At 46.6% G+C, this 26,172-nt stretch overlaps 1 protein-coding gene across 1 annotated transcript in view; it reads right to left on the reverse strand.

Annotated features, from left to right (window-relative positions):
- Positions 1-24,972, reverse strand: part of GARNL3 (GTPase activating Rap/RanGAP domain like 3) — a 168,585-nt gene extending 143,613 nt beyond the window's left edge. The window contains exons 1-2 of the mRNA XM_055400212.2: positions 24,849-24,972; positions 4,369-4,539 (exon numbers count right to left, since the gene is read on the reverse strand). Coding sequence (XP_055256187.2) covers positions 4,369-4,539; positions 24,849-24,940 — 263 coding nt within the window. The 5' untranslated portion in view covers positions 24,941-24,972. The remainder of the gene's footprint in view (positions 1-4,368; positions 4,540-24,848) is intronic.
- Positions 24,973-26,172: the final 1,200 nt, after the last annotated feature.

A 26,172-nucleotide genomic window follows, 5' to 3' on the forward strand; every position in this document is an offset into this window, starting at 1 on the left:
GGTCAAGTTTTCATTCCAATCCCAAAGAAAAGCAATGCCAAAGAATGTACTCCACAATTGCACTCATTTCACATGCTAGCAGGGTAATGTTCAAAATCCTTCAAGCTAGGCTTCAATAATACGTGAACCGAGAACTTCCAGATGTACAAGCTAGATTTAGATAAGGCAGAGGAACCAGAGATCAAATTGCCAACATCCACTGGATCACAGAAAAAGCAAGAGAATTCCAGAAAAACATCTACTTCTGCTTCATTGACTATGCTAAAGCATTTGACTGTGTGGATCACAACAAACTGTGGAAAATTATTCAAGAGATGGGAATACCAGACCACCTTATCTATCTCCTGAGAAATTTCTATGCAGGTCAAGAAGCAACAGTTACAACTGGACATGGAACAATGGACTGGTTCCAAATGGGGAAAGGAGTTTGTCAAGGCTATATATTGCCACCCTGCTTATTTAACTTATATGCAGAGTACATCATGTGAAGTGCCAGGCTGGATGAAGCACAAGTTGGAATCAAGACTGCAGGGAGAAATATCAATAACCTCAGATATGCAGATGACACTACCCTAATGGCAGAAAGCAAAGAGGAACTAAAGAGCCCTTTGATGAAAGTGAAAGAAAAGAGTGAAAAAGCCGGCTTAAAACTCAACATTCAAAAAATTAAGATCATGGCATCCAGTCCCATCACTTCATGGCAAGTAGACGGAGGAAAAGTGGAAACAATGACAGACTTTATTTTCTTGAGCTTTAAAATCACTGTGGACGGTGTTTCAGTCATGAAATTAAAAGACACTTGCTCCTTGGAAGAAAATCTATGACAAACTTAGACAGTATATTAAAAAGCCGAGACGCCACATTCCTGACAAAGGTCCATATAGTCAAAGCTATGGTTTTTTCTGTAGTCATGTACAGATGTGAAAGTTGGACCATAAAGAAGGTTGAGTGCCAAAGAATTGATACTTTTGAATTGTGGTGTTGGAGAAGACTCTGGAGAGTCCCTTGGACTGCAAGGAGATCAAACCAGTCAATCCTAAAGGAAATCAGTCCTGAATATTCATTGGAAGGACTGATGCTGAAGCTGAAGCTCCAATACTTTGGCCAACTGATGGGAAGAGCCAACTCGTTGTAAAAGACCCTGATGCTTTCCCTCATTGGAAAGACTGGGGGCAAGAGAAGGGGATGACAGAGAATGAGATAGTTGGATGGCATCATCAACTCAATGGAGATGAGTTTGAGCCAACTCCGGGAGATAGTGAAGGACAGGAAAGCCTGGTGTGCTACCGTCCATGGGTTTGGAAGGAATCCAACATGACTGAAGAGAGTGAACAACAACAAAGATATCAGAATTCTTTCTGGCGGAAAGCAGGCCTTGTATAACCATGGTACCTCACATAAGGCCCAACTTTGTGCTTGGTCAGCTTTATTTATGTGCAGTCTGGTCCTGCTGTATTCTTCACTCCACAGAAGCAAGACACCCTGTGGGCACTGACATGCCATAAACACTTTGCTCTTACTTGCACAGCTGAGGTTAGGAGAGTGGCACTGGGACTAGACAGGTGCAAATCTCTGCTCTATCACTTACAGAGCAGTGTGTGTTCTGAACATGTGTTTCTCACTCTTTTGGACCTCAGCTTCCCCATTTGTAAGATGAAGCCAGCAGTAGTTACCTCGTCAGAATTTTTGGTGAAGACTAAAAAGGAGAAGGAAATGGCAACCCACTCCAGTGTTCTTGCCTGGAGAATCCCAGGGACGGCGGAGCCTGGTGGGCTGCCGTCTGTGGGGTCACACAGAGTTGGACCTGACTGACGTGACTTAGCAGCAGCAGCAGCAGCAGCAGCAAAAAGAGAAAATGCATTTGGTATGTCTGTACAAGTGCCTGGCAGAGGTAGCCAGTAAATCTGTTGAATGAATGAGTTAGTGAATGAACGGCCCGTAGAATGGCAGCAATTCTTAAAGACACATCTCTCTAGTCCGTTTTTTAGAAAACCCAACATCTGTCTCCCAATGAGTCCAGCCCTGACTCCCCTGAATCTGGGGTGCAGCCAAACCCCGCCCGCAGGGTTTACTTTGAGGGCTGTGACTCTGGCCTGGAGTTTGGGAGGAAGGAGGAGCGGCATTCCCCTCATCTCACCTTTGGCTGATGAAGCCCAGGTTTCCTTGCTCTCCAGAGTAGAGTGCTGGGCCTGCCTGGTCGCTAGTTACCAGCCACCTCCAAAGAAACAGGAGCATTTCGGTCAAATAATTCAGCGTTCATTGAAATTTTAGATTTCAGTTTACAGTCAAGGTGACATTCATTTCCCACATTCTCATAAATGGACCTACAGGGCACTGTGGGAAGTATGGTGGCAGCTCTGAAAAGCCAGAAGTGACTCCAGACTTCTCTGATTTCCTGGAAGAACCCACTGCAGAACCAGCAATCCTGAATTTATCCAAACCCTGTGAACCTTGTCTATTTCAAACTGTATTGTCGCTTAAAATCATGCAAGCTATCAATGGCTCCCCATTGCCTGAGATATAAAAATTTATACCCCTCAGGGCGTCCCTGATAGCTCAGTTGGTAAAGAATCCACCTGCAATGCAGGAGACCCCGGTTCCATTCCTGGGTCAGGAAGATCGCTGGAGAAGGGATAGGCTACCCACTCCAGTCTTCTTGGTCTTCCCTTGTGGCTCTGCTGGGAAAGAATCCACCTGCAGTGTGGGACACCTGAGTTCGATCCCTGGGTTGGGAAGATCCCCTGGAGGAGGGAAAGGCTATCCACTCCACTATTCTTGCCTGGAGAATTCCATGGACTATATAGTCCATGGGGTTGCAAAGAGTCAGACATGACTGAGCGACTTTCACTTTCACTTTAGCTAGGCATATAAGGTGCTTCACAGCTATTTTGTATTTATTTATGCTAGGAAAGATTGGGGGCAGGAGGAGAAGGGGACGACAGAGAATGAGATGGTTGGATGGCATCACCGACTCGATGGACATGGGTTTGGGTGCACTCCGGGAGTTGGTGATGGACAGGGAGGCCTGGCATGCTGCGGTTCATGGGGTGCAAAGAGTCGGACACGACTGAGTGACTGAACTGAACTGAACTGATGTGTGGTTACATTTAACATTTCTCAACATTTGCTGCATATGAGAATTCTCTGGGGAGCTGTATAAAATATTGGTATCTGTGTCTCACCCTGACTTGGGAATCTTGGGTAAAATGTGCCAGCTTTGTTTCATAGCTCCCAGACTGACTTTGTGCAGCCAGGGTTGCAGAACCACTGGTTTGAGAACCACTAGTTTAATGCCTGTCAACACTGCTGGGACCCATTTCCACAGATCCGAGCCTTTGCTCTTCAGTTTCCTCTGTTTCAAGTGGCTTTCTTTCCTTTTCCTGCCTGGCTGACAGTCATCCTGACTGGCTAAGTGCAACTGTTTCTTGTTTTCCTCCCTGTCCTCCAGCAGATTCCTTCCTCCTGTAGCACTTTCTACATGCTCCTTTTCTAGTGGCATTGGAATTATTAATACTGGGTTACTTGTCTGCCTTCCTGGAAAGGCTGTCCCTGGGTCAGAATCTCTGGGGTGGGCCCCAGGCATCAGCTGTTTCATAAGCCCGACAGGTGATTCTGATCCATGACCCTCGATGGAATTTAGGCCCGCAAAAGCACCAGGTACAGTAAGCATTGATCATTTTTGTTGCATGGAATCAATGAAGTATCTCTTGTTCTTAAGGCAATCATATTGTTGCAGCTAGCTGCCTTTGATTCCCCTGGAAAGCTAAGCACCCCTGTGTTGTGGTATCCTCTTCTTCATTCATTACTTATCCATTCATCCAGGAAATACTGTACACCCTAACAAAGCCCTGGGGACTCAGGAGTAAATTTAATAAGAAAACATAGTTACCACTCTCTGGGACCTAGAATCTATTAATATATTAGTTATAACATAGTTATTATTATCATTTCTTCTGAATATTAATTGGAATTTTCCCCTTCTAGATACCATTTGATATTCACAGGTGAGGGGATATCCTATTTCCTTATATCCTGAGTATGTTGCTGGCACACTGAGGACATCCTGTAAATGGCTATCTGTTCTATGAGCTATAAATCCCCTGAGAACAGGAGCTGAATCTATTTTGCCTGCCATGCCTGACACAAGGCCTGGCCAGAGTAGGTGCTCAATAAACATGGTTAAGTAAATACATAAATACATATAAGGGACCATTAAGAAACAGAAATGAAATCTCCCAATCAAATATCCACTCCCCTCTCCCTCCATACTCTTCCCCCCAAAGATAATTTTCTTCCTGAGCATTAGGGGGTTTCAAGTTAGAGTGAGCATGAGCCCCAACTGAGATGATGCTTCTCTTACTTACTTACAGGTTGACCTGGGCCTCTACTTCAGGGTCTTTAGTTGGCCACGTCTGCAGGGGCTGGATGCCAAAGGACAGAGAGGACTTGGCTTTCCACAGAAGGGTCTGTGCCATCTGACTCCCGCAGGACCCTTTCGTCAGAGGATCCATCAGTGGGCCTGGAGGCTGCAGTGCTGTACTGAAGCAGAGGAGTTGGGAAAGGCACTGAGAACAGAGAAGAACATGGGCCCAGTGCTGGCCTGTTCTGGCTACTCCTCCCTGGGGGCCAGCCCGTCAGTAATCAGGGGTGAAGACAAGACACTCCCAAGATCCAGGTGCCCCACCAAGACTGCACACTGTGACATAACGGCCGTAGAAACATCCAAATCCTATCATACCCCTTAGCAATGAGCGGAGGACTCCACACTCTCCAGGCAGCGGAGTCAAAGGTACAAGGAGGACAGTGAGCATGTGAACCATCACAGACTTATTTAGAAAAAGGCAGCATCTGCTGAGGAAGGGAAAGCTCAGTCTGGAGTACCTGCAGAGGACGGACCTCATGGCCATCGGTGTTTAGTCCAAGAGTGCCTGGTTTATCTCCCAGCTTCCAATTAAAACAGCCAAGAAGAGCCATAAAAAGAGCCTATGCTGGCAACAACACTGTAGACAAAAGGACCAAACTCACATTGCCAGAGTAATGGCATAGAGGAAGTAAGCAGTAACCACTTGTTGAATTAACAAATGGATAGTTTATGGGAAGAAATTGAGAAATGCATTGCTGAAACAAGTCTATTTCTTTCTCCGGTGACACAGTGAGGAAGGTGGGAAGGTGATTCTGGGACAAAAGAGGGCAGCTTTGTTAGGAAATGTAGGCATCCCACTTTTTCTGATTGGAATTATTTTCCGAGCCAGTCAACAGCATTCTTCCCTCATCTCTACCTCAAGTGACACACAAATCCAAAGCAAAGAAAATCCAACTTCTATGAAATGGAACAATAAAAATCAATCTTAGCTAACACTTATGTCAAAAGGGACTCTTTGTACTGTCTTCTCAATAAACGCTGTGATAAGGCAAAAGACAAGAGCCGTGGTGGTCTTATTAGTGAGGAAGAGGCCTCTGACAGGGAGCCCCCATACTGTTGCAGCGTTTAGATGCCAAGAGAAGTGACTCCACACAGCCTGGGTGTATGGAGCCAGATGGGCACTACCCACTCCCAAGCTGCTACAGTGGTACCAATTATAGGCTGCAGGCATGTTGCAAAAGAAAAAAAGGTCACTCTTGCTAGGTTTATAAGGGATGACCCAGCTCCCCCCAACACCTTGCCTGGGTCTGAGAACACAAGCTGCATACCTGTCAGACTGCTGGATAATCTGGCCCTGGTTGGCTTCAGGCCACTTATCTTGGAAGCAACTCGACAGACATGAAAGGCTTGAGCCTTCCACGTGCGATAAATGGCAAGGAGGGAAGGGGCTGGTATGTTTGTTGTCAGTTATTCTTTACTCACTGGAACCTCAAGTCTTCCAAAGCCCAGAGTCCTAGGGCTAATGGCTGCCTTAGCAATAAACAAACAAACAATAACGGAGCAGGGTTCTGGGTGAGAGGCACAGTTTTTCTTTGAACCCTCTATAGGTTTTTCTAAATTACAAAAATAACAGTTGTATGCAAAAGATTTATTAAGAAAATATTTCTTTCTCAATTATGCAAGTTTTTTTTAAAAAGGAAAGAGAGTGCTCCTATAAGAAACCAATAAGGGAGTGAAGGAAGCTGGATGGGGAGGTGAGGTTTCATTGTCAGGCGAAGTCCTGTGAAGGAACAGCTTCAACTCAAATGAAGGCAGGCTGTCCCACACGTTAGCATCGTGCCGCATGTGACCACCGAGCAAGGAAATGCAGGCAGGGAAAGCAAGACATGTGCATGTAAAACACACACCAGACTTTAAAGACTTAGGACGAATAAAAAAGGATGCAGAATGTCTCAATAATTTTTATGTTGACCACATGTTGAAGGTAAAATGTACGGATTTTAATGTGGCTACTAGAAAATGTAAAATCACATACAGAGCTGGCTTTACAATCTGCTTGAGGTCGGTTATGCATCAGAGCTGTCCCACCTGCTGAGGGCCCTGGGTCGCAGGGTGGGGGCTGTAAACTCCAGGCACACGGCGCTCTCTGCACACGTGGCAGAGCAGCTGCAGTAAGAGCAAGCGTAGCCCACCTAGGAAGAGTGGCCACCCAGGTGTGGGTGTTAGGGCAAAAATGCACCACAGAGGGGAGGGGAGAAGATTCCAGAAATGGTGAGGGGATCTGATGGTGCGCATGATGCCCCACTTTCGATCCCTTACCTCTCCCAGCTCAGTTTGGTACCATTCCATCACTCCTCTGTCTACATATGTGCAACTTTTATGTGACATATGTACTGAGACTGTAACAGTGCTCTGTAACTTGCTCTTCTCTCTAATTCAGTCTCGGATATCTTTGTAAATTAGTAAATACAGATACATCTTTAACCTGGAACATTACAGAAGGAAATAACCTATGTTGATTATATTCTTTTAATCTTTAAATACTAAGATTTTTTCAATGTTTTAGCATGTCTATCCCTTTCATCTTTAAAATTATGTTTCAGTTCAGTTCAGTTCAGTCGCTCAGTCGTGTCCGACTCTCCGCGACCCCATGAATCACAGCACGCCAGGCCTCCCTGTCCATCACCAACTCCCGGAGTATACTCAAACTCATGTCCACAGAGTCGGTGATGCCATCCAGCCATCTCATTCTCTGTCATCCCCTTCTCCTCCCGCCCCCAACCTTTCCCAGCATCAGAGTCTTTTCCAGTGAGTCAACTCGTTGCATGAGGTGGCCAAAGTATTGCAGTTTCAGCTTTAGCATCAGTCCCTCCAATGAGCATCCAGGATTGATCTCCTTTAGAATGGACTGGTTGGATCTCCTTGCAGTATAAGGGACTCTCAAGAGTCTTCTCCAACACCACAGTTCAAACGCATCGATTCTTCGGCGATCAGCTTTCTTCACAGTCCAACTCTCACATCCATACATGACCACGGGAAAAACCATTGCCTTGACTAGACGGACCTTGGTTGGCAAAGTAATGTCTCTGCTTTTTAATATACTATCAAGGTTGGTCATAACTTTCCTTCCAAAGAGTAAGCGTCTTTTAATTTCATGGCTGCAATCAGCATCTGCAGTGATTTTGGAGCCCAAAAAAATAAAGTCTGACACTGTTTCCACTGTTTTTCCATCTATTTCCCATGAAGCGATGGGACCAGATGCCATGATCTTTGTTTTCTGAATGTTGAGCTTCAAGCCAACCTTTTCACTCTCCTCTTTCACTTTCATCAAGAGGCTTTTGAGTTCCTCTTCACTTTCTGCCATAAGGGTAGTGTCATCTGCATATCTGAGGTTATTGATATTTCTCCCAGCATAGAAACACTTCAATGCTAGTTCTTTTAAACTTTTTCCACTGTTTAATTTTGTCTTTTTGCCTAACTTTACTCTGAGTTTTTGAGTTCTTTTTTATACTCTCATCTAATTTTTTAGCTTCATTTTTAACTGTTCAGATGCTGTCTCATTACTGTTAATTTTAATCCTTTCCCTCATTTCTGTTATCTTTTCTAGTCTTAACTTTCTAATTTAAAAAATGTATGTTCCTCTTAATCTTCTGACTTATTTTATCTTTCTTGTCTCACTATTTAAAATATTCGGCAGAGGAAGAACTTCTTGGAAAGATGGCAGAGGAAGTGCTCATCTGCATAACTCCTTGGAATCCATGGAAATAAGCAAAAATAGCCCAATACACAGAAGAAAACCTACTGGAACAAGAGAAGGGAGAAACTCCATGCTATAATTCTGAAGATCTGCTGTACCGGCAGGAATGTTCTAAAGGCCGACAGTGCCCGACCCGGAGGCATGAGGCCCAGAAGCATGAGCAGCACTGGGCAGAAGGTGTTTTGTACTTTTTTTCTTTTTCACGGCCCCAGCTTTCTAACAGGAAGTGGTGGCCTAATCTGAGGAAAGGATGAAGGAGAAAAGGAAGAGTATATCTTAAGAGCCATTTGAACCTCTCTAAAGATATTACCCAAGTACATCTGAGCCCACTAAAAGAAGTCCCGTGAATCATGGGGAACTCCACTGACCTAGGCCCTCTTTGGAGGAGCCTGTTTGCCCTGAAGTGAGTAGGGGATGGAGAGCTGAGCATTCAGGGGGAGACCTGCCATGGGGTCACATATACCACAGGCACAGGGGACTCTGCAGACACGAGGATGTGGGGGGGGGAGAGAGTAAAACCAGACAGCATGTCCCCATTGCCTTTGTCCCCTTCCCACTTCCCAAGAAACATCAAGGCCAGACCTCCAGCAGCAGCTCTGAAAGAGAAGATTCACCATCGCTCAGAGAAGCAGGGATCAAGGTTAATCTACCCATATTATCAGTGGGTAAATGCAGACCCAGACAGAGGTGCTTCTACCCAAGATGAACATGCAGGAAAAAACTAGCACAGGACCTGTGAAAAGAGGTTTACAAAAGACAGATAAGAATATAGATGAGAAGATTTTTTTTTTAATAGAAATCAAAGGAAACATAACAATAGCTTGGTTTTCTCAAAAAAAAAAAATGAGACAGTAAGAACTCAAAACAAAAGATCAGATAATACCATAGACAGACTTTTCAAGGTTCTAGGATAAAAATCCCAGACTGTGGCAGGAAAAGGGTTGATTCACAGTGTGGAGGTGCTTTCTGGGAGGGGAATGGGCCTGAAGGGGAGGAAATGAGGGCACCTCTGAGCAAATCTCCTGCGTGGGGGATGTGTTCGTGTGTGCTTTCTTCCTGGACTGGGGATGGTCCTCAGATGCACACAGCTTATAGTCTTCTCCTCTGTGACTCCCAAGCCCTCAGGACGACTCAAGCATCTGTATCATGAGTCTAAAGGGATTGCTGTTGTTGTTCAGTTGCTCAGTTGTGTCCGACTCTTTGTGACCCCATGGACTGCAACCTGCCAGGGTTCCCTTCACCATCTCCCAGAGCTTGCTCAAACTCATGTCCATTGAGTCGGTGATGCCATCCAGCACAACTGTGGCGTGAGTGCTGTTTCATATGCTGGGAGGTGGACCCCTGAACGCAGCAATGGGGCACACAAGGCAACAGCATCTCAGTTCTGACTCCTTCCACAGGGCTGATAGCTCCCTTGGTGCAGGCTGCATGGATTCCTGAGCTGCACCCGTAATTCCACAAGGAACATGGGAAACTTCTGGAAGCCACATATACGTGGCTTTGCGTTATATTTATTCAATTTTTCTTTTTTTGATCTGGGCCATTTTAAAAATCTTTATTGAATTTGTTACAATATTGTTTCTGTTTCATGTTCTGGATTTTTGGCCAGGAAGGGAACGGGATCTTAGCTTCCTGACCAGGGATCGGACCAGAGATCGAAACTGCCTCACCCACACTGGAAGGCGAAGTCTTACCCACTGGACTGCTAGGGAAGTCCTTCCCTTATGTTCTTGATCTTGTATTTTATTTCCCGTTCAGATTGTTGGCTGAAAACAACCTTAAACCAAGCACAAGTCTTCATTCTTGCTTATCGGAAAACCATGATGAGCTTTTGGGGTCTGAGATGGCTCAGCAGCCAAAGGAGCAGTAACCCCCCGAGCTGGGGGCAGAGAGGAGACGTCTATCCCGAAGGAGACTGCCTCCTTCCGCAGTCACTCCCCATCCTGCCGCTTCCTTCCTCTGCAGTACTCAGTGCCCTGGGAGTCACCCCAGCTACTGGCACCCTGTCTGCCGCCCACCCCGGCCCACTAAATGTTAGCTCCATGAGAACAGGGCCCCATCTGCCTTGTTCGTGGTGTATCCTGAGTGCCTAGCACAGAGAAGGGCTCAAAAAATACATGTTGAATGAATACGTGGCTATGTGAAAATGTCATAAACACATGTGGAACGAGTTCATTCAGAATAGAGAGGCTTCGCGGGGCTGTTTTGACTCTTTTTGAATGAGGTCACTGGTGGCCCCGGTCAGAGCGCTGTGGGACCTGCTCTATTTCTTTATCCATCTCTGACAGGCAGCTGGTCCGTGAGGACTGTGACAAGTGCAGGGAGCAAAAGGAATCCATCTGCCGGCATCAACCAGGCCTGATGTATGGCACTGATGCTAGGAAAGGCTTAATGGCTGGCAGCGCTTCTAAAGGCACTTTTCTCTCTGGTCATAAAATGTGAGACAGGAATTTATGTCCTAGTTTTCATTTGTATTAAAACTATGGAATCACTGACATTTAACGGTTGGAAAGTCATCTGAGGCTTGATTTTCCAGTTTTACCTCCTCACCCTCTAAGATGGCTCCAAGACTGGCGCGCCAGCTACGCAGCAGCACACCAGTGTGTACTACCAACTTTGGATCAGCGTGTCTTATTTATGTCTGCTGTGATTGAAGAAAGATGATGTCGGTGGCAGATACTTCGGAACAACTCACAAAAGTTGGAAGGCTGAGATGTAATTTCCTAACCTGCTTGGCAGTTTAGGGTTCTGGATGTGATTTAGAGTCCACACTCTAAATCAGAGGCACTCGTGAGAGACTGATCGGAGCTGGGCAGATGAAGGGAGAGGACACAGGGCACCAGCTTGCTTTGGGAGATCATGACAGAGCTGCTGTGGTCCTGGAGTCAGCAGCGTCTTGACTCTCTGGCTTTCTGAGGGAGCAGGGGCAGCTTTGGGGATCAAAGCCGAGTTGGTTCTGCTGCTGGCTTCGGTGGCAGCTGCTTCTTGATGGATCAGCTTCTTGTTATGCAGTGGCAGCCTCCCTGATCACTGCAGAGCACAGTGGTTCTGGGGACAGGAGTTGTGCCTGGGAGCTCAGGCTAGAGTCTGCTCTCCGGCCCTGCCAACAAGTCTGTAAGCGCTTAATTTCCTGTATTGCTATTAAATCTCATTCTGCTTCTACCAGTTGGAGTGGGCTCTGTCGTCTGCAACAGATGACTGGCCGATAGGCCTTATGCCTTGATGTCTGTCTCACTGGGTTTTGAGCTTAACAGTTCGTGTGGCCCTGTGCACAGTGCAGAGGATGCAGTCTTCAGGTGGGAGCAGTGGTATAATCTCCAATGGCAAGAAAAAGAGACTATGTACTCTGAAGGAAAATATAGGCATTTGGCCTTGAGAGCTTAAAAGAAAGCTTGCTCACAGCACTAGGCCTTTCTGCTCCAATCAGCAAAAAGGTGCTAAAGGGCAACGAAAAGAATACACACTAACTGTGGACGCTTCTAAAGTCGCCTCTACGCTGGAGCAATGACTCTGTGATCACTACCCCCAACCTGCTTCATGTTGTCTTCAGCCTGTTCCAGGTGTGTCACCAAAAACTGTTATATCCAGAAGTGTACTGAAATCACAGAAGAGTTGAGAAATACCAGTCTATCCTATGGGCTTGCTTCCCAGGGTCCCCAGGTAGCACTAGTGGTAAAGAACCCGCCTGCCAATGCAGGATACATAAGAGGAAATTTCCATCCCTGGGTCAGGAAAATCCCCTGGAGAAGGTAAAGACAACCCATTCCATTACCTTTGCCTGGAGAATCCCATGGACAGAGGAGCTGGGGGGCTACAGTCCGTGGGGTCACAAAGAGTTGGAAACGATTGAAGCAACTGAGCACACACACAGGCTAACGGATAAATGGTTTAATGTCTCCACAATAAAAACTTTACTGCATCTCGAGGTCATCATGTTAGTTTAGGGTGCGCTGGCCGCTGGACTCATGTACTGAGTCCAGTCTGTTTTATTATCCCTTGTACCCACTGTGATTTTAGGTCTAGCCCGGGGTCACGCAGAGAGACGGCCTAATTCCTTGTTCATATTCAGTTCAGTCAGCTCAGTCATGTCCAACTCTCTGCGACCCCATGAACAGTAGCACGCCAAGCCTCCCTGTCCATTACCAACTCCTGGAGTTTACCCAAACTCATGTCCATCGAGTGGATGATGCCATCCAACCATGTCATCCTCTGTCGTCCCCTTCTCCAGCCCTCAATCTTTCCCAGCATCAGGGTCTTTTCAAATGAGTCAGCTCTTCACATCAGGTGGCCAAAGTACTGGAGTTTCAGCTTCAACATCAGTCCTTCCAATGAACACTCAGGACTGATCTCCTTTAGGATGGACTGGGTGGACTTCCTTGCAGTCCAAGGGACTCTCAAGAGTCTTCTCGAACACCACAGTTCAAAAGCATCAATTCTTCGGCACTCAGCTTTCTTTACAGTCCAACTCTTACATCCAGATATTATTACATCCTTTCAAATGTGGGAGGGCAGCTATTATGTCCTCTGTGAATTTTCTCTTTTTCAAGTAAAGCACCCCACACCCCCGCCCCGAAATCTTTTTTTCTTTACTGGATCCTTCCCACCAGACATAAATATCTTTATTAAACAAAAGCAGAACACACCAAAACACAAAAGCAAACAGTTTTCAATTCACACCCCCTCCGGCCCTGCAAAGAGCTGACTGGGTTCATTGTTTCCAGTTCTGTCCTTTCATTGTCTCTTGAAGCCAGTCCAGTGTGACTTTCATCCTTACTGTTCTAAAGAAGCAGTTCTTGTTAAATGCCACCTGTGACCCATGTGATACTAAGCCAATGGTCAATTCTTGGCTCTTCATTGGATGACCCAGCAGCAACACTTGACACAGAAAAGTCATAACCTCTTTCTGTTTTTTAAAACTATTTATTTACACTAATTTCTTCCCTCCCCCAAATTAGATCGTGTAGCCATGCTACACAGTGGTTTCACTTATAAGTCTCAAAATCTAACTTTTATTTGGGACTTATGTGAAGAGTTAAGCTAAGTCCATCAAATCAGAGTCATCCTTCTCACTAATAAAGTTTGTTTATTAATTCCCTTTTCCTAAAATCTCCTGGTATTCCACACATTTTTCTCACAACGTTTTTATCTTTCCCTATTTCACTGCGATTCATAGTCACATTAAAGAACAAAACAAAAACCTTGATGCATTATTTTAAACCTTTCCTGCCTGAGGGTCCACATCTACACTGTCCAATAAGGCATGCACAAACCACACATGGCTCGTGAGCACTTAAAATGTGGCTGCTCTGAACTAAAATGCTGAAGCATAAAATACACACCAGATTTCAAACACAGTACTGAAAAGAAAAGGAAATTACCTTAATTATTCTTAATAATGAGTTTATGTTAAAATGGTAACATCTGGGGTATACTGAGTTAAATCAAATAAGTTACTGAAATTAAATTTTATTATTATTATTTTTTTACCTTTTAAAATATGGCTACTACTGATTTCCCTGGTGGTACAGTGGATAAGAGTCTGCCTGCCAAGGCTGCTGCTGCTGAGTCGCTTTAGTCGTGTCCGACTCTGTGCGACCCCATAGACAGCAGCCCATCAGGCTCCCCCGTCCCTGGGATTCTCCAGGCAAGAGTACTGGAGTGGGGTGCCATTTCCTTCTCCAATGCATGAAAGTGAAAAGTGAAAGTGAAGTCGCTCAGTTGTGTGCGACTCTTAGCGACCCCATGGACTGCAGCCCACCAGGCTCCTCTGTCCATGGGATTTTCCAGGCAAGAGTACTGGAGTGGGGTGCCATTGCCTTCTCTGAAGATTCCGCATACCGAGGAGCAATGAAGCCCTCGAGCCACAACTACTGAAGCCTGTGCACCTAGAGCCCGTGCTCTGCAACAAGAGAAGACACCACGATGAGAAGACCATGCACGGCAACGAAGAGGAACCCCTGCTTGCCATAACCAGAGAAAGTCCTTGCACAGCAACAAAAAACCCAGTGTAGCCATAAACACATAAGCAAAATCTGGCTACTAGAAAATCTGAAATTCCATATGTAATTTTACATATTTGCTATTAACTAGAAGCCACTTATTCCTTTTCACTAAATAACCACGAACATCCTAGTTGTCTTTTCAAGTCAGAACACAGATAGGTATCAATCTTTTTAATAGATAATTAGTATTGTACTGACACATTCCTGATGGACTTTCTTTTTTTTTTTTTCCACTTTTACAAGCAATCCTACAGCAATCAGCCTTCTACATATTCCTGCTTGGGCAGTCACACCTCATTGCTAACTTACATTTGCTTCCTGTCCTCTAAGATCCTGGCTCGAGAGACAACCAGATGTGTGATTTATACTTTACAACATCTCTAAACTTGCATGCTGCTTTAGAATTTTTTTTCCTAGGAAAACCAGCAGTGAGCCTCATTGTACAGGCCAAATCTCCTAATTTTCCTATAGCACTGTTAGTTAGACTTCATCTCTGTTCAGATCTTCAGCTCTGGAAACCAGACAACCAAATATAATTTCTCATATTAACCCTCCAAAGCAAAACTAATTTGACTATTGTTTTCCTCCAAGAAAGGAAGCTGTTTTATATTAACTTAAACTCTTTAGTGAATAATAAAAGTTGTTTTTTCCCTTCTCTTAGGGGAACAGACATAATATGAAAATTAATTTTCGTCTGTTGGCCCTAAGAGCTCATTATGTCAACCTGATACAAGACAGCTCTTAATAGCCTTTCCCAGGAAAACTGCTGTTTTTCCAAAAGAAAATTGACAGTGGCAGATTTATTTGTGATTAAATACTCAAGGGGCTGACATAAACAAAAAGAATAATGACATAATATAGAGGAACAAAGGCTGTGAAAACAACCCACATTAAAATGCTTGTTTATAGTACCTGGAAAAAAAAGTTCTCCTGAAAAAAAAATATCTAAGAGTCAGGAGAAACATAAGGAAGAAGAAAAGGAGGCAAGCAAATGCATAATGGATAATTGTTCTTTTCTGATTTTGTCTTGGCCTAGAAAGCCATCTTCAGGAATAAGAAAGCATTTGTCTTGGCATCAAATTTGTTCTCACAAGGCGTGGGCTCTATGCATTACTAATAAGGAAGTCACTCTGTAGGAAGCAGTATTTGGGAAAGTGAAAAATATGCTTTATATTTGTAATTCAGAATCTTCTGTCTATGTAGGGCTCTTCTCTCACTGTGGCTAAACTTAGTAAGCATAATTTAACCACTCTACTAAGGTAGTCTTTTACAATCAGTATTTTAAAAATGCAGAAATCCCCATTTGGTGACTCTAGGATGACATCTGGGAATCTGTAATTTGGAAAGCTTTCCAAATTTAATTGCACTTTTTTCTTGGATAGGGGCACCCATCCAGTATCCATTCCCCTTCTGATGATAGCACTGTGATTCTTCCTCTGGGCAATCACTTCTTCGTGGTCTCTGTGAAGTGATCTAACCTCTCCCCCCACCCTCATCCTACCCAGTTCTGGCTTGGGCACATGACCCAGACCCAGCCAATTAGAATGTTTTATCCCCTCTGGTCAAAATGATTGATTCACAGATGAGCATAGAACCTAAGAGATCCAATGAATGTCAAGCCTGGGGCATGTTCTAGAACCATTGAGAAGGAGGTCTTATAATACCTTTCTGCTGGGACTGTTCAGTGATAGAAAGTAAGTCTGGAATCATTCATTTTCTTTGTCTCCAGGAGGAAAGACTTTGAGAATCAAGTCAATCTAGAAAATGAAAAAGACTCCTGAGGACATTATTTGAGCACCTGGTTCTATTCTTTCCTAAAGCTTGGTCTGGGCTTCCCAAGTGGTGCCAGTGGTAAATATACCTGCCAATGCAGGAGATGCAAGAGACCTGGGTATGATCCCTGGGTTGGGAAGATCCTCTGGAGAAGGGAATGACAACCCATTCCATTATTCTTGTATGTAAAATCCAATGGACAGAGGAGTCTTGCAGGCTACAGTCCATGGGGTAGGATCCTATTGAGCAACTAACACTTTCACTTTTTAAAGCTTGGTCTTCCCCAGCATTTTGCAGTTTCATGAGTCAATGAGTCTCCTCTGCTTGCCATTCACAGCCTTTGATAATCTCAAAAAAATTTGAAAAAGTGCTAAGGTACTAATCAGAAAAAGTGTGATGTATTACTAGTCCTGCCTGTAGCTGAAGGACAACTGTTCAATGGTGATTATAACCGAGAGGCCAGGAATACGAATTACTTGACCACAATCCAGCCACGAGTTTTCACCTGGTATCAGAGCCATAGGCATTGCTACTGCAAGTGGCAATGAAAGCAAAATTATTAATATAAATGATGGGTGGTAAGTATAGGGAGGCAAGCTTTGACTTCACTAACAGGGAAAGATAATAAAGCTGCCCAATAACAAATGTAGTTGTGTGCTCCCTTACCTTAGATGTAATAAGCAGAAGTTGGATGACCAGCTGCAAGGGTTTCTGTAAAAAGATTCCTGTATTATCCTAGAGGAGTGGTTTTTAAATATGTCCTTGGACCAGCAATTTGGGCATTACTTGTGAGCTCGTTACAAATCCATCCACAGATCCATCCTCACCCAGAGAATCAGAATCTCAAGGGGAGATGGGGGAGGGACAGGAAACTGTTTTAAGAAGCCCTCTCTATACAATCAGCAAAAACAAGACTGGGAGCTGACTGTGGCTCAGATCATGAGCTCCTTATTGCCAAATTCAGACTTCAATTGAAGAAAGTAGGGAAAACCACTAGACCATTCAGGTATGACCTAAATCAAATCCTTTATGATTATATAGTGGAAGTGAGAAATAGATTTAAGGGACTAGATCTGATAAACAGAGTGCCTGATAAACTATGGACAGAAGTTCGTGACATTGTACAGGAGACAGGGACCAAGACCATCCCCATGGAAAAGATATGCAAAAAGGCAAAATGGTTGCCTGAGGAAGCCTTACAAATAGCTGTGAAAAGAAGAGAAGCAAAAAGCAAAGGAGAAAAGGAAAGATATACCCATTTGAATGCAGAATTCCAAAGAATAGCAAGGAGAGATAAGAAAGCCTTCCTTAGTGATCAATGCAAAGAAATAGAGGAAAACAATAGAATGGGAAAGACTAGAGATTTCTTCAAGAAAATTAGAAATATCAAGGGAACATTTCATGTAAAGATGAGCACAATAAAGGACAGAAATGGTATGGACCTAACAGAAGCAGGAGATATGAAGAAGAGGTGGCAAGAATACACAGAAGAACTGTACAAAAAAGATCTTCAGTACCCAGATGATCATGATGGTGTGATCACTCACCTACAGCCAGACATCCTGGAATGTGAAGTCAAGTGGGCCTTAGGAAGCATCACTATGAACAGAGCTAGTGGAGGTGATGGAATTCCAGTTGAGCTATTTCAAATCCTAAAAGATGATGCTGTGAAAGTGCTGAACTCGATATGTCAGCAAATTTGGAAAACTCAGCAGTGGCCACAGGACTGGAAAAGGTCAGTTTTCACTCCAATCCCAAAGAAAGGCAATGCCAAAAAATGCTCACATTAGCACACAACTGCACTCATCTCACACGCTAGCAAAGTAATGCTCAAAATTCTCTAAGATAGGCTTCAGCAATACGTGAACCATGAACTTCCAGATGTTCAAGCTGGTTTTAGAAAAGGCAGAGGAACCAGAGATCAAATTGCCAGCATCCACTGGATCATCGAAAAAGCAAGAGAGTTCCAGAAAAACATCTATTTCTGCTTTATTGACTATGCTTAAGCCTTTGACTGTGTGGATCACAATAAACTGTGGAAAATTCTTCAAGAGATGGGAATACCAGACCACCTGACCTGCCTCTTGAGAAACCTGTATGCAGGTCAGGAGGCAACAGTTAGAACTGGACATGGAACAACAGACTGGTTCCAAATAGGAAAAGGAGTACGTCAAAGCTGTATATTGTCACCCTGTTTATTTAACCTATATGCAGAGTACATCATGAGAAACACTGGGCTGGAAGAAGCACAAGCTGGGATCAAGACTGCCAGGAGAAATATCAATAACCTCAGATATGCAGATGACACCACCTTATGGCAGAAAGTGAAGAAGAACTAAAGAACTTCCTGATGAAAGTGAAAGAGGAGAGTGAAAAAGTTGGCTTAAAGCTCAACATTCAGAAAACTAAGATCATGGCATCTGGCCCCATCACTTCATAGCAAATAGATGGGGAAACAGTGGAAACAGTGACAGACTTCATTTTTTGGGCTCCAAAATCACTGCAGATGGTGACTGCAGCCATGAAATTAAAACACTTGCTCCTTGAAAGGAAAGTTATGACCAACCTAGACGGCATACTAAAAAAACAGAGACATTACTTTGTCAACCAAGGTCCGTTTAGTCAAGGTTATGGTTTTTCCAGTAGTCATGTATGGATGTGAGAGTTGGACTATAAAGAAAGCTGAGCACCGAAGAATTGATGCTTTTGAACTGTGGTGTTGGAGAAGACTCTTGAGAGTCCCTTGGACTGCAAGGAGATCCAACCAGTCTATCCTAAAGGAGATCAGTCCTGAGTGTTCATTGGAAGGACTGATGTTGAAGCTGAAACTTCAATACTTTGGCCACCTGATGCAAAGAACTGACTCATTAGAAAAGACCCTGATGGTGGGAAAGATTAAAGGTGGGAGGAGAAGGGGATGACAGAGGATGAGATGGTTGGAATGTATCACTGACTCGATATACATGAGTTTGGGTAAACTCCGGGAGTTGGTGATTGACAGGGAGGCCTGGCGTGCTGCAGTCCATGGGGTCACAAAGAGTCGGGCATGACTGAGTGACTGAACTGAATTGAACCTGGGCTTCCCTGATCATCCAGGAGTTAAGTATGCACCTTGCAATACAGGTGACACTGGTTCAAGCTGAAGATTCCACATGCTAAAGAGCAGCTAAGCCCTGAGCCCATGCTCCAGAGCATGTGTTCCACAAGAGAAGCCCCGGAATGACACACTTGTGCACTTCAACTAGAGAGTAGCCCCCACCCGCCACAACTAGAGAAAGTCAGTGCACAGCAACAAAGATCCAGCACAGCTAAAAAAGAAATGATTTTTCTTTAAAAAAATAAAGGAATCCTTCCTGGTGATTCTCATATATGTCAGGTTTGAGACCAACATTATTAAACTTGAGAGCGCTGATTCTCAGTTTCCTAAGCTTCCATCCCCAGAGATTCTGACTGAGTAAATTCGGGGCTGGGCTTGGGGACTTGCATTTCTAACAAATTCCCAGATAATGCTGATGGTGCTGGTCCAGGGACTACACTTTTGAGAACCACTATTTGAGAGGGTGACCTAAGAGATGTCTGAAGTTCCGTTCAGTGTTGAGATTCTCTGATCTTGAGGATTGACATTGCAAATCCAGTCCTACTGCACGACCCTGTTAACGCTTTGGTTCATGTGTGGTTTGGGTCCATGAAGTGTTGCTGCCAAAATGACACAGCTCAGCAGTAGAAGAGTACTTTAAAATAACTCAGGTTCATCACTAAGTCACAAAAGATAACAGATGTATTTCTTAAAATATAACTTAGAGCCACAAAGGAGAAGGCAATGGCAACCTACTCCAGTACTCTTGCCTGGAAAATCCCATGGATGGAGGAGCCTGCTAGGCTGCAGTCCATGGGGTCGCAAAGAGTCAGACACGACTGAGCGACCTCACTTTCACTTTTCACTTTCATGCATTGGAGAAGGACATGGGACCCACTCCAGTGTTCTTGCCTGGAGAATCCCAGGGACGGGGGAGCCTGGTGGGCTGCCATCTATGGGGTCGCACAGGGTTGGACACGACTGAAGCAACTTAGCAGCAGCAGCAGTGCAACAAAAACCATAGGGAAACCTATTAGCCACCCTCAGACAAAGTAGGTGTTTCTGTACCTCTGACTGGTCAAGACTTCCTAAAGGTTTTTATTCAGGCAGTCCTAACCAGTGCCCTGTGGACCTACTGTCCTTTGCCTCAGTCCCTCTCTTCCTAAATTTACTGCTTCAAAACCTGCAAAAATGCTGGGCAGGACCTTGCTCTGAGGGCAGGGGAGGAGGAAAAACTGAATAGGCAAAGCTAGGATTTTAATGAGGCATGGGAAGGAAAAGGTTGAGAACTTTCACGTAGACGTTAATCATTTTTGTCCATAACAGTTATGATTTACTCACGCTTTGTGCCAGACACTGTTTTTAGCACTTTGTGTAAATCAGTTCACTTAAAGCTCACATCAATATTGTGAGAGTGGTGTTAACTGTCACTTTACAAATGAGTTAACTGAGGCTCAGAGGGGTTAAACAACTCGTCCAAGGTCACACACAAAACAAGTGAGAAGTTAGAAACCTGAACTTGGGTCTGTGTGGCTCCCAAGTCCTTGTTCTTGAACACTGCCTGATAAGCCTTCTACCAAATGAGGACAAACACATCTAGGGCAAGTGGCTTTGCAGCACCGGGTTTCCCAGCTAGTCCTCCTCACTGCCACCTGCTCTGAGCCCTCACGCCTGGGCCCCTCCTCGCTCCTTTATATCCATTATGAGCTGTGTGTGCCTGCCAGTTATTGGTGCTGATACGGGAGAGTCAGCAAAGACAGCTGCCATCTTGAAAGTAATGCCTTTTTTGCATGATGTCACCAAGATGAATGAATAAATATGGTTAAACCAGATTCTGAAAGGCCCTAAACACGAGGCATTGGCATTTAAACTTGACACAACAGGAAATGAGAAGTAGTAGAGGACTTTGGAGTGGGGAAGGCTAAACCTGCAACACACCCGGAAGTGAGACGGAGGCTCTCGCCCCTGGCTGCCCATCACAGTCACCAGCATCCCACGCCCCATCAACATCCTGGACTTTTGGGAAGAACAGGCCTGGGGGAGGGACCCACACAGCTGTTTGGTTAAGATGTTTCACAGGTGATTCTTCTGTTGGCCCTAAAAGTCCACGATGTCAGTCCAGTGCAAGACTGCTCTTCATTCAGTTCAGTTCAGTTCAGTCGCTCAGTCGTGTCCAACTCTTTGAGACCCCATGAATCACAGCATGCCAGGCCTCCCTGTCCATCACCAACTCCCGGAGTTCTCTCAAACTCACCTCCATTGAGTTGGTGATGCCATCCAGCCATCTCATTCTCTGTCGTCCCCTTCTCCTCCTGCCCCCAATCCCTCCCAGCATCGGAGTCTTTTCCAGTGAGTCAACTCTTCGCATGAGGTGGCCAAAGTATTGGAATTTCAGCTTTAGCATCAGTCCTTCCAATGAATACCCAGGACCGATCTCCTTTAGGATGGACTGGGTGGACTTCTCTGCAGTCCAAGGGGACTCTCAAGAGTCTTCTCCAACACCACAGTTCAAAAGCATCAATTCTTCGGCGATCAGCTTTCTTCATAGTCCAACTCTCACATCCATACATGGCCACTGGAAAAACCATAGCCTTGACTAGACGGACCTTGGTTGGCAAAGTAATGTCTCTGCTTTTCAATATGCTATCTAGGTTGGTCATAACTTTCCTTCCAAGGAGTAAGCATCTTTTAACTTCATAGCTGCAATCAGCATTCGCAGTGATTTTGGAGCCCAGAAAATAAAGTCTGACACTGTTTCCACTGTTACCCCATCTATTTCCCATGAAGTGATGGGACCAGATGCCTCTTCACAATCTCACTTAAAAGTGAGATGATTTGGACTACTGCATTAAAGAGGTATTTTTTTGTTTGTTTGTTTTTAAAACTTTTAGTGTTGTGTTGGTTTCTGCCATACAACCACGCGAATCAGCCATAATCATACAGTACACCCCCACCTCCTGAGCCTCCCCCATCCCCCATCCCATGGCTCCAGGTCCTCGCAGGGTGCCAGGCTGGGCTCCCTGTGCTACACAGCAACTCCTCACCAGCTCTCCATTGCACACCTGAGAGTGTATTCATGCTGATGCTATTTTCTCCACTCGTCCTCCTCTCACCCTCCCCCACTGTATTCACAAGTCCATTCTCTACATCTGTGTCCCCATTGGTGGTGGTTTAGTCACTAAATCATGTCTGACTCTTGGGACCCCATGGACTGTAGCCTGCCAGGCTCCTCTGTCCATGGGGAATCTCCAGGCAAGAATACTGGGAAAAAAAACAGGCAAGTTTATATGCTCTTGGAGGAACTGTAAACTGCCACAACTTCCCAGCATTTTGGCCTTCTGCTTCAAAGCCTTTAAAAAGTTCATTTTCTTGGGTCCAATAATCTCCATCACTGCTATGAATTTCTCTGAAGATGATAACCTCTTACAGACTCACACACAGACAAATGCATGTGATTTTAATGTGTCTTTAGTCCAAGTGAAAAACTGATAATAAACTGCATGTTCAATAATAAAGCGTGGCTTGAATACATTGTCCTCCAATAAACAAATTATTTTTATAATCAGAAAAATGGTAATCGTTATTTCTAAAGTTTATATGATAATATCATGGAGAGTTAAATAGAGGGAAAACCTCTGGAGGCTGTGAAATCATTTAGTCTTTCAGGTATAAGGTCATGAAGACAGAGGAGGAGTAAAAGTGAGATTCCAAAGGAAGAGAGAAAATTTCTAAACCAGTGCAGTCCAATATTGGAAACATTAGTCATAGGTGGCTATTTAAATGGACTCCCTGGTGGTTCAGATGGTAAAGAATCTGCCTTCAATGCGGGAGACCCAGGTTCAATCCATGGGTCAGGAAGATCCCCTGGAGAAGGAAATGGCAACTCACTCCAGTATTCTTGCCTGGGCAATCCCATGGGCAAAGGAGATTTAAAGTGAAATAAAATTTCAAATTCATTTCCTTAGTTGGATTAGCCATATTTCAAGTGCTCAACAGCCACAGGTGGCCAGTGGCCACAGAATCAGACAGTACAGACTACAGAATGCCTCCATCATCACAGAAAGTTCTACTGGACAGAGCTGCTCTAAACATTCTACCACAGGCCTGGATCCAGCTTTTGACTCATCTCTTCAGCCTCATTTCTTGGTACACTTCCCATCCTTCGTGCTCCAACAAGAGTATAAGCATCAGAAGGGCAAAAACCATACCTGCCTCATGCTCAGGGAGAGGTACTATCCCAGTAATTATCTACAGTGATGTGTGGAATAGCAGATCAATGTGTAGATTGCTGAGACAGCACAGAGCTCAGCCTGGGGTTCAGGGAAGACTTTCCAGAGGAGGAGGGGAAGGCATTACCCAAAGACTAAAGAAAAGACTATTTATTCTAAGAGCATGATATGAGTCAAGGCACAGATGAGAGACAGCACAGCATAAGGGAAAAATCACCAGCTGGTCAGGCATTTATTTATTCAACAGATAGTAAACGTCTGTGATGGGCTAGGCTTGAGCCAGGCTCTGACGACAGAGCCACGAACAGCTACAGTCCCTATTCTCAGGAGGTTGACACTCTTGTCCGGTATTGTGGGAGCACCAAGGGTGAGGTGAGGTGCCCAAGAGCCTGGCATCTCATACTCAGGGTCCTGTTTGTTTCTTTATCCTAGCTTTTCTGCCACAGGAGGGTCAGAGTCCCACTTCCTTTCTTTCTCCCTTTCCTCTGCCCCAGCCCCGATGGAGGCCCTGCGGGATGGAGAACTCTCAGGAGTGGGGAGCAGGGGTAAGGCATGGGAAGGGCAGTGGACAGTGTGGTAAGGCTCTTCCAGCGGACAGCGAGGATGTGGATTTAAGAGGTGGAAGAGGGACTTCCCTGGTGGTCCACTAGCTAACACTCCATGCTGCCAAGCCAAGGGCGCCAGGGGTTCGATCCCTGGTCGGGGGACTAGATTCCAACATGCTACAACTAAAGATAGAAGATCCTGCTTGCCGCAACTAATACCAGGTGCAGACACGGGGGAAATATTTTTTGTTTAAAATAAAGAGAGAGGTGGAAGAATAAAGCCAGAAAAGTGTAGTTGGGGGCAGATAGAGTATTCTAGAAGTGATCAGGGACTGAAAAATAGGAGGGCCCACTTCAGCGACGTCGGAGCGGGAGAGAAGGCACTCTAAGTTAAGAAGATGCCCTCCGAGGGAAGGAATCTAGCCGGGCAGACGAAGCGCCACCGAGGCCGGCGGGGGAGGGCGTGTCAGCGGGGCAAGATTCCGGGGGGAAGGACCCGAACACCTCAGGCGAGTTCCCCAGGGACGCGGGCGAGAGGGGCAGGGCAGCCCTGGCAGAGGAAAGGCGTCGGCGGGTCAGCGGGGTCGGGCACGTCGGAGGCCAACGGCCAGGATGGGCGGGGCCCCGAGGCAGCAGGTGTGCTTACCTGAGGGGCCAGGCGGGGAGGCTGGAGCTGGCCCGGGTCCTGGGGCGGCGCAGAGGGACTCCCCGGGTGAAGCGAGACCGTCCTCCCTTAGACGTTAGGGGGGCTATTTCCCGACCTTGTCCTTGAGCATTTACAAGAGGCGGACAGGGCGATTCTCCACAGCCCGAAATCTGCCTAGAGCCAACGGCTTTGCTCGGGGCCTGCCAAGGGACCGACGCTTTTGGGGGCGTCTCGTCGGGCTGGGATCCTCGTCTGGCGCTTCATGAGGCGACTCCCTCCCGCACCTGCCGCTCGGGCGGCCCAGCCCCCCGCCTCGATTCCCGGCCGCTGGGCTCAGGCTCCTCGCCGGATTCCCCGCAGACTCACCCAGCCCCCGGCCTCGCGGCCCTCGGTCCCCTCAGACCGCCACCCCCCACGTGGCTGGCTCCCCACTTCCGCCCCTCCCGGACCGCTGTACCTGGGGCTCTCGAAGCTGCACCCCCTGCGCCGCAGCGCCGCCCTCTTCTGCCGCAGGAGCGCAGCGGCCGCCCCGCCGGGCTCCCGCTCCATCGCCCCGGGCGGGGGCCGCGGGCTCGGGCGCACTCGGGTGGGCTCGGGCCTCGGCGGGGCTCGGCGGGCCGCTCGGCTAGCGCGCCGCAGCCCACGCCCCGCCCCGCGCGCCTCAGCCCGGCCTAGGCCCCGCCCCAAACTTCGGTCCAGCCCGCTCCGCGCCCCTCGATGGGGGGGTCTAGGCCCCGCCCCGGCCCCGCCCCGAGACTGAGTCCCGCCCATTCTCTGCCCCTCGGCCGGCTTCAGACCCCGCCCAACCCCGCCCCGAGCTGCAGCCCCAGCCCACTCAGCGCCCGTCTACAGGGTCCAGGCCCACCCCAGCTCCGCCCCGCGCTCCAGCCACGCCCCTCCCGGACAGAATCCCGCGGGGATCGGGAGGCAGGCTGTCAGCACCTCCTCTAGGCCCACATGCCACCCCATCCCCAGCTCCATACGGTCCGTGGCCCCGCTGCTCCCGCTCGGTGGCCCTCAGCACAGACCTAGGCCCCACACACCTACCTTCCCACCACTGAGCTCTTGGTCGCGGCCTCTGCCCTCACCGCCAAGGATCGGCTCCTTAGAGTCTTTCCTCCACGTCTAAGAACCTCTCAGCTCTTTCTAATATAGCGCCATCCCCGCTGGGGGCCGCCTTTCCCCGTGTCCCACCCATAGGCAAGGCCTTGCCTTTTCTCTTCCAGCACCCCCCACCTCCAGCACCACCTCCCCAGCCCGGGACTGAGATCTCCCAAATCAAGCTCTGGGCCCGCCTCAACCCAGCACTAAGGCCCCGCCCACAGCCCCGCCTCTGCAAGTGGCCCTGCCTGCTCCCCCTCACCTCCGCGGGTACCCAGGTCCTGGCTAGCTGGCTACATTTCTGGGTACCAAATCGAAGCTAAATAGGAATTCTACCTTACCTTCTGCGTTAGCTCGCGGATCTCGCCATCCATCAAAAAAAAAAAAAGAGTACTGCTGTCTCCAGGTGGCGTTTGTGATGCCTGCCTGCCTGCCTGCCGCAGTGAGGCCGAGGGGCTGGAGTTTTGCAGGCTACCAGTTGTGGGCTCAAGTCTTGACTTAGTTTCCTGCACTGTCAGATGCATCCATCTCAGAGCTCTCGAACAGCCCTCTGAGGGCAGCGACCCTATCTGGGTAAAACTGGCGGTCATTGTACCACATAAGTCGTGAGGAGCAGCTGAGCTAGGGAACCTCAGTCAGGAGGGGCTTGTCATAGTGAGTGAGGTGTGGTCATGCTGGCC

This window comes from Moschus berezovskii, chromosome 11 (assembly GCF_049115385.1).
Source record: "Moschus berezovskii isolate FMDL1 chromosome 11, NW_MosBer_1.0, whole genome shotgun sequence".
In the NCBI taxonomy this organism is placed as follows: domain Eukaryota; kingdom Metazoa; phylum Chordata; class Mammalia; order Artiodactyla; family Moschidae; genus Moschus; species Moschus berezovskii.